The sequence below is a fragment of the Tamandua tetradactyla genome, chromosome 13 (assembly GCF_023851605.1).
Source record: "Tamandua tetradactyla isolate mTamTet1 chromosome 13, mTamTet1.pri, whole genome shotgun sequence".
Classification (NCBI taxonomy): Eukaryota; Metazoa; Chordata; class Mammalia; order Pilosa; family Myrmecophagidae; genus Tamandua; species Tamandua tetradactyla.
Window position 1 is genome coordinate 76,475,944 of NC_135339.1, and position 15,137 is coordinate 76,491,080.

Here is a 15,137-nt window from a genome sequence, read left to right on the forward strand (position 1 = left end):
TCCAAATGACAAAATGCCTTCATCTGATCTTACGGATGCTAATGGGGGCTGGGTGGGTAACAAAGGGGAAAAATGTCCTATGCAAACATGTGGTGCATTAAGAAGATAAAGAAAAGACTGGAAAATACCAGTTGCAATCACCTGGGAGAGAGGCAAAGGGATCTGCAAAAGATTAGAGCATTTGGGGCTCACTGATAATTATTTTTCTGAAGCCAAGTCAGAAGTCAAACATTAGTGACCAGGCTACACAGATGATCTGACATTGTTCTTATCTACTGCTTCTTATACCTGCTATTAGCAGATCAAGAAGAAATTATATTACATACAATCTGGCCTCCAAAGTAAATCCAGGCCACTCTTTCCCTGAGACATATAAAATGAGGTCTAAGCTAGCAAAACTCAGTTAGCTAACCATCAGTAAGTTAGCTAAACTGAGGGACTGAAGACTGGGATTCTATCTGATTATTGCCCTGAAAAGCAATAATTTTTACTCAACAGCTTGGGTAAAAAGCTGGAGGCATCTGAGCAGGGGGCAGATTATGACTTAACAACTGGGTACAGCTCTTTGCTTCTGAAATAGATAAAATACTGTTAGCTTGGAGGTATTCTGAGAGTTGACTAAGGCTAGGAGAAAGTCCTAACAGTGAGCGATGAAAAGGTCTATTCCTTTAAGCCCATGAGCTTCTAGTCCTAGGATAGTTAATGAAATATTTCAATATTACCTAAGAGTCACATTACAAAACCATCTAGGGTGTTTGCTCACGTTTACACATCTGGGTTCATCATTATTTCCCCCAAAGGTTTTATCTGGTAAACCATCAGCCTCTGGAGACAGAGGTAAATTAAGTGCATTTGAATTTGAGAGGTGGACAAAATGTACCAAGAGTTGAGAAATGGATGCAAGGTTCGTGTTGGAGTGATGCATTATGGAGTAAGTATTTATGCAAAAAGCCTGAACCTAGAACATGACTCATTTTTCACATCTGTATGGTTTGATTTTTTTTTTTTTACCTCAAATGCTTTTCTAAGTAAGGCTTACTTTGTCTAACATAAGCATTTGGAAAGAAAACTACAATAAATTTAAGGTAGGAGGGAACCCTCTTCCCTGGCTAAATGCACTTCAACTTGCTTTGCAACGAAAAAAAAGGCATGAAAAGTAATTTCGCCCAAACTCCAGTTCCAAGGGTTAGTGACTGTGAAACATTTGACTGGCAAATGCACCTGGGCATCATGGCTCTAATTATTTCCTTACCCGCAGTTTTTCCTCTGTCTTAGTAGATTGCTTACAGTCGGGATGCCAAACGGTAGAACCTGGAAAGATATAAACTGTAGCTAAGAGTAAAGGAAATGGAAAGGAGTCACAGTTCTATCAGAACTTCTGAAAATTGTCATACCTGTCCTTATACATCATAGGGAAGTTTTGAACACTGTGCCAAAGTGAATCACGATGCAGAAATCAAACAATCCAAACTCTAGTTGAATTTTTCCCATCAAGTCCTAGCTTGTTCTATTAGGATCATAAATCTAGACCACAGAGAAAATTGATGGGCCCCAAGAGTGTTTTGATGCAAAAGACATTTAGTTCTTTCCTGGGACCTTTTAAAAAAAGCATATAATCCTTTAAAAGTAATATCTGGTGCTAACTACAAACTGCACTTAAATTTAGAAATGTAGGCCATATTTACATAACATCAAAGCAACCAAGCAATTTAGTTGCCATAAATAATGCCAAATCTGATATGCTATATTCAGAAGCAAAACTCACTGAATTTTTTATTGATTCAATTATGCACAGTTGCCTACATGGATTTGGGACATTGAACAAACAGAAGACATATTGTTATAAATATTGAAAGTTGTGTTGTAAATCCAAAGGTTTCTATAACTTTCAATCTTCAACTAAAAAAAAAACTTCCTGCTTTTAAACAACTGAGGTGAAAATTTAAATGCTACTGTCTACACCTGAATCAAGGTCTTACTTTCTCAGACTATGAAGCATTTTCAGATGGTATCAGCATCAGACCTAAACAAAACACCTCCAATAGAAAGCTCTTACCTTGTAAGAATCCAAGGCCTCCATGATTTTGTATCCTTAGATATAACATGCCATTTATATGATTATGGGTTAAGCTATATGCAAATCCTATGTCTAAATGCAATCTGTCCGCATGTAGAAGTGGACATAAGAACCTTACTGAGTACTTAAAAAGAGACTTAAGCAAATAGACTAGGTTAAAAGCAGTGAGCAAACTATATCAATTGGATAAAACTCTCAGGATAAATGATTTTAAACTTTCTAAATTCCATTTTTCAAATCTCTACCTCTTTAAGCAGCAACCTTTGTATAGTTGAAAACTCAACAAATTAACATAACTTATAAATTGCTTTATACCACTAAGCCAAAATAATATTAAATCAATGGTAAGGAAAAGTGCATTTTATATTTAGAATACTACTCTGATTTCTGTTTAGCAATCATTTCCACCTCTCTTACCCCAAGGCCAAAAAAAGAATTTTTTTTTAATCAAACAAACAAAACTCAGATAAACATATAGGTTCCTTTAGCACTAACACTGACTCAAAGGCAGACTACAAAGTATAGGAAATCCTCTTAAAGTGAAGAGCCAAGGAGGCAAGGGGTCAGGGCCAGGGATAAGAGACGGCTGTGAAGGTCATATTGAAGAGGGTCATCGTTCAAAAATGCCAGGTCTGCACTCCTGAGGGTGCCAGGCATGCAAGCCATGGAACTGAGAGAGAGCATCAGAGGCTGGGAAAGAAGAAACTACTCATTCTTCAAGGGATGGGCCAACAGGCCAGGCTAGGACACTGATGCGCAATTCCAGGAGTGATTGCTGAATTTATCCCATCCTAACAGAGTCGCTTAATTTGAAGTATGAATGCGCTACATTTTTGCACAGCTTGCAATCACCCCTCTACTCAACTTCCAAACCATTTTGAATGTGTAGAGCTGAACCCAGAGCCTTGGGGTCTCAGTTCCTGGCAGACATAGGGTTGGCAAGCATTCTTTCGCCTTTGCTTTTGAGTGCCATACCTGGCACACGAAAATCTCCAACAAAGTCTAAAGACTAAATGGAGAATGAATCTGCTTTGTAGAAAATACAAAGTGACACCTGCCCATGACCACCGTGATACAGAGCCTGTCCACTGTCTTATAAAGTCCATATGAGACCATCAGATTCAGGAACTGATACTTGTCACTTACCTTAATTAGGCCCTTTAAAATTCAGTGCCATTTTAAAATCATAATTTGTCAGAGTGAGCATTTTAAACCTAAAGCTAAAACCTAAAAGGCCATTTGATCGTCATTTTTTTTCATACAGCCAATACTTTTTACAGAAAAAGTAGCCAAGGCTTTGCTTTAATACTCAAGAAACATTTCTGTAGACTTTTCTTAGTTGCATAAAAACACAAATTGAGAGCAAAGCAAAGCATCCATTATAAATACACACAGTGTTATGTGCAAAGAGAAATGAAGAAATGACATACAAAGGCAGTTCAGACCCAGTAATTACCCAACTGAACAAGCAATGGATCTTATGGTTCTTGATAATTTTGCTGATAGGCCCTTGTCTAATTAACGACTCTTTTTCCAGCTAAAAATAGTCACATGCTTGCACAGATGGTGCTGTTTGACTAGAAGAGAATGCTTCCCTGAAGCCTCTCCGAGAAGCTCAGAATTTTAGAGATCAAAACATCATAATTTTACATTGGGAAAATTTCCCAAAATTATTTTCAACTTAAAAAAATCGAATGATCCCTTGGAAATGTGTATTGTTTGTGTGCCCTTGCTGCCAGAAACTTCTCAAATTCTCTTCCAGGGACTTTGAGTACATTTCTCTCTTGCTCTCTTTGGATATGAAAGCTGTGTCATCTTAATAGGATGAAATAAGCCCATTAATGTAATTCACCAAATAGGAGATTTTCTTCTGGCTGGAAGTCAGAATAAGAGCAGCCTAGAAGGGTTCAAAATGTCCTTCCCCCTCACCCAAAGGACAGAAAAAGGAGAAAAGACAAATTAGCCATCAAATAAATACAGTTTCTAGAAACACTTTCTCTCCTTTTTGATTTTTTCTTTCTCAAGCGCATTCCTGGGGAAGGTTGGGGTGGAAGCACTGCTGATTTGAGAGGATCCAACGTCCAGTCCTGTTCATCCAGTCCAGGCATTTGTAAATGGCCTCAGGGGCTCAAGCTAACACTGTCAACTGCTTGGCTGAGGGATCCTAATTGATGAGGTAACTTTTGGCCACATTCACTGTGGATTTGTGTTGACTCACAGCTAACAAAATGGCTGCTTCTCTAAAAACAACTGAACAAACACAGCAAGGTTTTCTCTGCCTATGTCGGGAAAGTTTGTGTTCTTGAATACATCTTACCTTGAAGATACATTTCTTCCCCTTCTGTGAACATCTGGTTGCATCTGCTGCATCGTGCACAACTAGGGTGGTAATGTTTGTCACCTGCCTGCAAGAGAAAACAGAGCAAATATTCAGTCCACACTCTGCCATATGCCAGCTCTGATGGGTGCCCTTGGAATCTCCGGCTTCAATTTCTCCTTCGACCTGAGCTTTTCTGGATGGATGTCAGTTACACACCATATGCCTGTGGTGGGTTCACTGTATCCCCCAAAACTCCACCAGAAAAACATTAAGCTACAAATTGAAGTTGGAGGCAATGCTGGTTTGTACTAAATCGATAAAAATAAATGATGCCCATATGTATTTGGTTTCTTGCTGTCTTGATTAAACAATTGGAAATAATAAAATCTACCCAGTTTGCATTGAGTGTGAGGAATACCATTGTAAAAGATATCATCTATTGCTTTTATATCAGAAGGAACCCTGATTTTCTTCTTTGCAGCTTACAATGACCCTTTGCCAATGTCTTAAATTAAGAGTTTCTGAAGAAGGCATTTACTGAGGTAGCACTGCATTTTTCGTGGGCATTTCACATTCCTAAATATGGCAGATGCCATCATAGCAGGTGCTGACTTCCCCAAAGCAAAGTGTCACTGGACACAGGGACAATTCTCTAGACAAACGTCAAGTCACATTAGAGTCTTGCTCTCTATACATGCCTGACAAAAATGAAATCCTTTTCACTTACAGCTTAGCAATACATCTTCACCACCTAAAAATGATCAAACATACTCTGGGATTAAATTATTTTATTAATCAACTGTGAAAATGTTTCTTTTGCACTAACCACATGCAAGGCAGTGCTGAGAATCCAGAGTTAGAAGTGGCTGCAACCTGCACCTGAATGAACCTGCATGAAAGCTCAACAGGAAAACAGGGATGAGGGAGGTGACTCCTTTCTCAGACCCTCCTGTGGAAACTACAAAAATGACCAGAGCATGAGAGTGTGGTCAGCAACTCAATATAGTAAAGTAGAAGATTAAACAAAACAAAACAAAACATGAAGAGACTTAAAAATAGAAGCCAGGAATGAAATCTTTTCAGTGATACCTACTGGAAAACCCAAGAACAAGTTCTTGTTCTTGCCCACATGCTACTTTTTCTTTGTGGGAGGAAGAGAAAAGTGTAGGAAATGCCATTGAAAGTAGCTCCTGCCCTTAGCCATCTGGGATTAAGTGTGAGCCAAAGGAGGAAGACAGAAGATATTACTTAGTTCCAAACCAGGTTGGTTCAGCTGGGACTGGCAGGTCACAGTGAGTTTGGACAATCTCTGGGTTCTCAAGGAAGATGAAATTTCAAGAATAAAAGACCCCTGAGGAATAAGGTATAGTTTGCAGTGAAAAGCACATGCCCCAGTAAAAGGTATACAAATAATCAAGTTTAGCTACCCTTATTTAGTGGTGAAACATTAGATGTATTTCCATTAAAGATTGGAAAAAATAAGGATGTATATTTTCACCAATATTTTTCTGTTATTTTGGTCTTAGCCAACGAGATAAATCAAGAAAAAGAAATAAGCATAAAGACAGTCATTGAGGGAGACCAAACTGTCACTTTTTGTTGACAACATAATTTTCTACCTTGACAACTGTTCTGAAAATCCAAGCGAATCAACTAGAAATCATTAAAGCTAATAACAGAGTTCAGACAAACTGCAAAACCCAATGGTGTATCTATTCACTAGCAATAAAAATTTAGTAAATGTAATGGGAAAAAAAGGATCCCATTTGCAATAGCAACAACTGAACTACTCTCTAATGCAAGACCTACGTAAGAAAATTATAGAACTTAACTGATGAACAGAAAAAGACCTAAATAGAAATATCTGATATTCTTGGATGAGAAAACTAAACATTGTCAAGATACTGAATTATCTAAAATTAACCTCCTAATACAATGCATTCCCAATTAAATTACCACAGGAGTTTCTTTCATAGACCTGCAGGCCTGAGGGGCTACAGGATCAGATGCTCAAGAAAAAAGGGGCTCCCAGACTTTCCCTGTTGGTTTAAAAAATAAATAAATAAAGAGACTCTCCTTGTTATTGACATCTCTCAAATTAGATCTGGATAGTACTGAAGATAAGAGGACAATACAATGCTCAAGGAAATAGCACTGCTGCCTTTCATGATATTTTCTCAAGTTGCTTCCCCAAGAGAAAATACTTTTCTCAGTAAATAGTACATGCTCCTTTGCATGAGTGAGCCACCTGTTTCATTTCTCCTTACACAGAGACCCATGACAATTCACAGACAAATCTGAGCACGGAGCCAAGAATAGTATGAGAACTGAACACAGTTACGGGGTCATATGCAAGCAAACAAGAAATGGACCTGGCTGAATCAGAATCATTCAAATTGGAGCCATTTTTAGAAAAAAGGAAAAGTAATTCAAATCATGAGCAAAACGAAGGACTAAAGAGCACTTTATAAGAAAGAGATAATAAGTATACAATTCACTGTGTGGAGGATGCAGCTGATTAAAGACTTTATTTTTTGCATGGGCAAGCATCAGGAATCGAATCTGGGTTTCTGGCATGGCAGGCAAGAACTCTGCCTGCTGGAACACCATAATCCATCCCTGATTGAAGACTTTCGAAGCACTACCTGGGCTTTGCTGGGGCAGGTGATTTCATTTGTGACGGTCACAGGGTAGGTAGGCCAGGCACACAACATGCCAATATGCTACCAGGGTCTCCACAACTCTACCCTGACTATTCTCTATCCTTCTCTGTATCCTTTCTTAAAAAAAAAAATTACCACCTCAATTTCTGCATTTCACATATTCAAAATGCACATGTGAAAAGTCTACATTCTGGCTAGCATTAAAACTCAATGAAGAAAAATAGACACTTTTCTTATTTAGGTGAGTTTTACAAAGTACCTGCCCACACATTCAAACTGCTAAAAATTGCCTGTCTTTAATAGTGTTGATTAAGCCAGACTTCTGTGGTTTACTGTTACTACTTAATCTCTAAAGTACAAACTTAAGTATACAAGTTAGAATTCTGGGGAAATACTATTTACTGTAAGGCAGATTTTTAAATGAAAACCATTGTCTAGAAGAATGGAAAGGAATTCTGAACTCCTTGTGGACATGGGTGCAGGGCAAGAGCTCCAAGATTTGGAATCAGGAGGTGGTTAACAAATCCCTTGATATGTTGTGCAGGGACCTTCTCTGAGCCCCAAACCCCTCATCTATAAAATGTGAGGGTCTAGGCTAGACAATTTCAAGTCCCATTCTGAGGTTAAATTCTGTTTCTGTGTGAAATAAATCTATACCGACATGCGTCCACAGAGCAGTGACAGGGAGAAAAGCAATTTGGGTAGAGAAAGGAAATTCTTGATGTCAGGGAATGGAGGTCAGCCATAATCAATGACCCCGCAGGGTCTGGTACCCAGGAAGAATTTTGATGCCCTCACTAAGCCGCCTGTTTACTGTAATAGGCTATTGGGACTACAAAAAAGAGAACTATGATTCCCGAACTACTACTTTGGCATTTAATCAGCTTGCCCGATAATCCGCTTAGCTTCCGGATCATTAACTGCCCTTTGAAATTTCTCTTTGCCCCCTTTCTCATGCAGTGCTCTATCCCTAAGATAAGCCTGGGAGACAGGGAAGATGGCCCCTGAGTTCAGCCTCATCCACTCATACATTATGCCATGACTGCTTCCAAAGAGGACTTGTAGGTATTTATCAGAGATTATTTAAAAACAATCACACCAAAACCTTAGAGGAAAACAAAAATCAAAAGGCCCCAAACTCAGGCTAAAACGTTTGTCGCAATCTGAACTTCTTAGTAGATGAGGCCAAAAGAGAAAATGACGGGCTGTTGAAAAAAAACGGGCACCTACAATTGTCATGGGAAAGGCAAGCTTTCCTGATTCTAAATTAATGAGCCATCTCAAGACTAAAATTCCAAGTGTGCTTGCTCTATGGCAGGCATTGAAGCAAGTACTTTATCAAGATAACCATATGAGGTTGCATTTTGCAGTCCCATTCTATAAACAAGGAAACTAAAACTCAAAGAGAACAACTTCCCCAAAACCCCCAAAGCATCTGAAGGCAGAGCTAGGCTTTGAACCTCGCCAGAGTGTAACCACCATGCAAACTGCCTCTGAGCATCAAAGGAATCCTCAAGAGCCCTTAGCTATGGAACAGAAAAACATCTTCTGCACTTAGTTTGCTGATATAAGAAATGTGCAAATAGTTTTTTTTTAATTTTTAAAATTTTTATTAATAAAACCAGTCAACATACAATATGAACATTCTTTTTCTTTCCATCACACAGTTGTATATTCATCATGATCATTTCTCAGAACACTTGCATCAATTCAGAAAAAGAAATAAAAAGAAAACAGAAAAAAAAATTCATACATGCCATACCCCTCACACCTCCCCTTCCTTGATCACTAGCATTTCAATCTACTAAATTTATTTTAACATTTGTTCCCTCTATTATTTATTTATTTTTAATCAATATGTTTTACCTATCTGTCCATAAGGTAGATAAAAGAAGCATCAGACACAAGGTTTTCACAATCACACAGTCACATTGTAAAAGCTGTATCATTATACAATCCTCTTCAAGAAACATGTCTACTGGAACACAGTTCTACGTTTTCAGGCACTTTCCTCCAGCCTCTCTGTTATGCCTTAACTAAAAAGGTGATACTATTTAATGGGTAAGAATAACCTCCAGAGCTGAAGGGATACAGACTGTGCAACAGGACTGGATATAAAAACTCAGAAATGGACAGCACAATACTACCTAATTGTAATGCAATTATGTTAAAACATTGAATGAAGCTGCATGTGAGGTATAGGTTTTTTTTTTCTCTCTATTATCGTTTTAATTCTTATTCTGTTGTCCTTTTATTTCTTTTTCTAAATCGATGCAAATGTACTAAGAAATGATGAATATGCAACTACATGATGATATTAAGAATTACTGATTGTACATGTAGAATGGAATGATTTCTAAATGTTTTGTTAATTTTTTTTAATTAATAAAAAAAAAAAAAAAAGAATAACCTCCAGAAAAACCTCTTGACTCTGTTTGGAATCTCTTAGCTATTGACACTTTATTTTGTCTCATTTCTCTCTTGCCCCTTTCCATGGAGAAGGTTTTCTCAATCCTTTGATGCTGACCACCAGCTCATTCTAGGGTTTCTGTCCCACGTTGCCAGTGAGGTTCACACCCCTGGGACTCATGTCCCATGTGGGGGGGGGGGGGGGAGGGCAGTGAGTTTGCCTGTTGTGTTGGCTGAGAGAAAGAGGCTACATCTGAGCAACAAAAGAGGTTCTCTTGGGGTGACTCTTAGGTCTAATTTTAAGTAGGCTTAGCCTATCCTTTGCAGGGTTAAATTTCATATGAAAAAACCCCAAGATTGAAGGCTCAGCCAATTGCTTCACTGTCCCCACTGCTTGTGAGAATATCAAGAATTCTTTACTTGGAGAAATTGAATTTTCCCCCTTTCTCACCATTCCCCAAACGGGACTTCACAAATACTTTTTTATTCACTGTTCAAATCCTTCTGGGATTTATTAAGGCATCACTTTGGACAAACCTACAAAATCTCATGCCCTATTCAAGGTTCCATGTACTTATGGTGTTCAGTTAAGCTGTCCACATAAGTTATATTAGGAAATGCACTAGTCAAAATGTAAATTTTGTACCAAATAAATATTTTTTGATTTAGTCTCACACATAAAGTTTTAAAATATCTATTTTCAACACCGTGCATTATTGACATTCCTTTGTTCTTCCTCATGCAAAACATTTTTAAATTTGTACATTTAGTCACTATCATTATACACCCTAGGCATTCCTAGATTATACCATCTCAGTCTTTATCGTATAAATTGTTTCTTATATAGCTCCTTGAGATAAGCCAAGAGCACAGCACTGAAGTACATTTGAATAAAGTCACTTCCATAGGGGAAGTTAAATTATCAAGGTCTAAGTTTGTAGATTCTTTTTTTAAGATCACACTTGATTCAGAGACAGTGCTTAGAATACTCAGAGGAATAAGCAAATTACTTTCCTGTCCCTAAGACTCTCACCACAGCTCTGGTTGATGGTGATTTCAGACCAAGGATATGCAAATACTTAGAGGCAAGGGTGTTGGCCTAGATCAGGAGATCTCTAACTTCACTATGCATAAGCCGTACCTGGGAGTCTTTTGAAATTGGATTAAATTGCCCTAGGTGAGGCTAAGAAATCAGTTTTTTTGTTTTTTGTTTTTTTGACAAGCACCACAATGAGTCTGTACAGATCGCCAGGAACTAGCAAAACACTAGTCTGGGTTTGGTCTGGGCGGTACCAAAACCCCAAACCAAATGGAAGATGAGGACACCAAAGGGAGTGACGAGGCTGTGTTGCTTACTTAGCAGGTGCATGGGTGGGAAGGGAGAGGCAGAGTCACGCAAGAGCCCTATTTTCCTCCTGCAGAAAGGCAGTGCTGGCCTGACTCAGCCTTCTTGCCTTCACTGGGGTTTTCCCCCTTGGAGTGGGAGAGGTTTCCAACGCAACCGGACTAGCTTGATCTCCAAGTGAACACTCACCTGCTCTGGGAGGTTTTTTCCCTGATAAAGCATCATGCACAGGCAGGATAATGAGGGTGTGCCTTATTGACCCAAAATTTGTATCCTGGGCAATGGTGAAAAAATCAGTCTGCACCGGCAGCTTCACAAAATTCAGAGAGCTCTATGCAAGTCTGTGCACAGCCAAACTACCCAGAGGAGAAAATACTGTAGCCCCCCCACCCCCCCAAGCCCCTTATCAACTGCAACCCTTCTGAGCTCAGCAGACTCTATTCCAAGCACTCACGCTGGGTCAGAGGGAGGGTTGGCAGTTTGTCTTCCGAATGAGGATACACGAAATCATTCAGAGAAAAATTAATCATTATTTTCTAATGCTCTGGTTCCCTTTGACTTGCTTCTTAAAACATAAAAGAGCACCAACTCCCTCTTTTCATGGGGGGTTAGAAAGGAAAAAAGAAGTACCACTCCAGCATAAACACATATTGGCTTTTCACAGATGGTTACTGCTTTCTCATGTTTCTTTAAAGAATGAAGTGCAAAGCTTTAAAACTGCCTATGCAATTCGGTAGTGCAATATAAATATTAGCTGTAAATGTGTACATTCCTGAAGAACCTAATCAGTCTCTTTAAACTGATCTGCTCACTCAGTGAAATCCCTACCAAAGTCCCAGCAGGTTTGTTTGTAGAAATTGACAGGCTGATCCTAAAATTTATAGGGAAATGCAAAGGAACTGGAGTGGTCAAAAGAATTTCGAAAAAGAATAGGCTAAAGGTGGAGGACTTCAAAACTTTCTATAAATCTACAGTGGTGTTAGCTTAAGGATAGACATATAGATCAATGGACAGAGAGTCTGAAATAAATGTACAGATTTATGGACAAATGATTTTCAATAAAGTGTCAAGGCAATCTGATGGGGAAGGGATAGTCTTTTCAACAAATGATAATGGGACAATCAGATATATATACACAATTAAACCACTTAAAACCCTACCTTATACCATGCAAAAAAACTAACTTGAAATGGATCATGGGCCTAAATATAAAAGCAAAACCTATAAAACTTTTAGGCAAAAACATAGGAGAAAATATTTATGATCTTGGTTTAGGCAAAGATTTCTTAGATATTATACCAAAAGCCTGCCAACAAAAGAAAAATTGATAAATTAGATGTCATAAAAATTAAAACCTTTTTCTCTTCAAAAGACACTGAGAAAATGGAAAGACATAATCAACTCTAACTGGGAGAAAATTTTTGCAAATCATGTATCTGAAAAAGGACTTGTATCTAGAATATATAAAGAACACTTACAACTCAATATTAAGAGGCCAGACAACTCAATTAAAAAATGGGCAAGGGCTTTGAATAGGCACTTCACCAAAAAGATATCCAAATGCATAATAAGCACATGGAAATATTTTTATCATCATTAGTCATCAGGGAAATGAAAATTAAAACCACAACGAAATATCACTACATACCCAATATAGTGGCTATAATTAAAAGGACTGATCATAACAAGTAGAGAAAGTAGAACCCTCATACATTGCAAGTGGGAAGGTAAAATGGTGCAGCTACTTTGGAAAACTCTTTGGTAGTTTCTCAAAAAGTTGAATGTACATTTACTATGCAACCCAGAAATTCCACTCCTAGGTACCCACATAAGACGAATGATACCACGTCTGCACAGACTTACACACAAATGTTCATAACACTATAATTCATAGTGACAAAAAACTAGAAATAATCCAAATGGCCATCACTGGGTAAATGGATAAAATGTAGAACATTCATATAATGGAACAATAACTAAGCAATTAAAAGGAAGGTTATGCTTATGTAGCATATAAATATACCTTTCCAAATTTTGCTGTATTGGAATAGTTAGATGGATATACCTGATAACATTGAATCGTAATCCAATAGCCTTGAATTCTTTAAGAAGATTGCATGACTTTATAGCTTTTAAGGTGTGACTATGTGATTGTGAAACCTTGTGACCAATACTCCCTTTGTGTATGGACAGAAGAGTAAGAAAATAAAGACAAAAATAAATATGTAATGGGGGGTATGGGATGTTTTGGGTGTTCGTTTTTATTTTTAATTGTATTCTTATTTTTATTTTTTTGGAGTAATGAAAATGTTAAAAAATCTATTGTAATGGGAATACACAGCTATATGACGATATTGTGAACCACTGTATACTTTGGATGATTATATGGTATGCAAATATATAATATATATCAATAAAATTGCATTTAAAAAATGTCATGGCAGAGCAAATAACTATGTTAAGGGCAAAACATAAATATGAAACCATTCAAGACAGATCTCTGTATTTGAATTAAACTCTTCTCCCTTGTACTACCACAGCTCTTAGCTAACATTGTTTCTTGTTCAATTTTGCCTTCTATTATGGCTGGACTGTCCACCCCACCCCACTATGCACCAAAGAGTGGAAAAACAAGAGAACCCAGGGTCTGTATTCTGGCCTTGGAAACGATGTGGCTTGGAAACTTTTCTAGACTTTTTCTTCATTGGTAAAAATTGGTATCAGGAAGCCTAACCATGGAGGACTGTTATGAAAATCAAGGTAAGTTGCTAGCAGAGTTCCTGGTTCCAGTCAATGTAGGTGAGTTTTCACCTTCTCTTTGTCACTAGATTATAAATTCCCTTAAAGACATGGGACAGGTCTGCATCTCTCCAACTCCAGGATTTCTCTTGCTTTCCACAGAGTAAGTTCCTTAGAAATGTCTGCTGAATCGATGTGCCAACAGAAAACCTTGTCAGAAAAGATCAGCAGCCATTCTCTGAACATTTACAGTGGCCAAAAGGGAAATAAAGGAGGACTTCTGCTCCAGCTACAATGTAAGTATTGCTTCCAGGCACTCTGCTAGGTATCTCACAAACCTTACCCCATATGATCCTTCCAGAAGCTCATTTAGCAGACGAGGAAACCGTCTCATCTTGGGGAGATGAAGAAGCTCTCCAAGGTTACTCAGGCAGCAAGGGATGGAGCGGTGATCTGATTCCCCTCCTAAGATTATACTTGGAACCCCTGGTCCTACAGCTTCCCCAATCCTTAGTAGTTCTGTTAACCAAGGGAGGCCCCACTGAGTTGGCTCTGGCAGACCAGATCTCTCATGACTTCACAGCAACATCTTTCAACTGACTGTTCTCCCTTACAAGGCAAATAGGAAGTCCTGAAGGTATTTCCCCTCCCCCTTCTTTGGGGGAGGAAAGTGAGAAACCTTTTACTGTTTCCTTTTAGGTGAAAGAGTGTTTATTCCTTTTAGCTTACATATAACACACACAGAAGAAAATGCACAAATCATGGTGCACAGCTCAGTGAATTTTCACCAGTGGAGTGTATCCTTTAATCCATACCCACATCAGCAGTGAGAACATTAACTGACCCAGAAGCCCCTCATGCCCTCTTCCAGCCACTAAGCCTTCTCAGCACTGTGCTGACTTCCAACCCCATGTTATTCCGCCTGGTTTTGGAGTTTACATAAATAGAAGCAAATATATCTGACTTATTTCACTTGATACTATGAAAATTATCCATGACATTGCATGTAGCTGTGCTTCGTTAAGGCTCATAAATACATAGTATTCCTTTGTATAAATGTACTACATTTTATTAATCCATTCTATTCCTGATGGACATTTGGGTAGTTTTAAAAGCTTGGCTGTTTTGAATGGTGTTGCTGTGAAAATCCCTGCCCAGGTATTTTGGTGAAATGATGTTATATTTCTATCATTACACACACACACACACACAACACACGTGCGCGCACACACCTTGGAATGGAAGGTAGATAGCAAGGTTTTAGGGTATGTGTATGCTTAGCATTAGTAGCTACTGCCAAAGAGTTTCATAAAGTGGGTTTTGCCTTTTATTACAGTTTTAATCTAAAAGGAATTTGAAGGAATTAAATAAGAAGAATCAATTTAAGAGTGCTTTGCCAAATGGATTCTCAGAGTGTTTTTATAATCTCTGTGAAGTGCATGACCATTTTATAAAATGGTCTCTAAGTAAAAGCTCTACTTAATCCCATCAGGGATCCATTATACCCAAACCTCCAGAGTATCACTGAGCAATTTCCTATCTTCCTTTCGTCCTTGACCTTCTGTTGGTCAGACTCTTTGAAAT

The 15,137-nt window shown here is 38.3% G+C and overlaps 1 protein-coding gene across 13 annotated transcripts in view; it reads right to left on the reverse strand.

Annotated features, from left to right (window-relative positions):
• Positions 1–15,137, reverse strand: part of ABLIM1 (actin binding LIM protein 1) — a 306,762-nt gene that overhangs the window by 42,971 nt on the left and 248,654 nt on the right. For all 13 annotated transcript variants that reach the window (XM_077126121.1, XM_077126119.1, XM_077126120.1 and 10 more), the window contains exons 7-8: positions 4,395–4,482; positions 1,253–1,311 (exon numbers count right to left, since the gene is read on the reverse strand). In XM_077126121.1, coding sequence (XP_076982236.1) covers positions 1,253–1,311; positions 4,395–4,482 — 147 coding nt within the window. The remainder of the gene's footprint in view (positions 1–1,252; positions 1,312–4,394; positions 4,483–15,137) is intronic.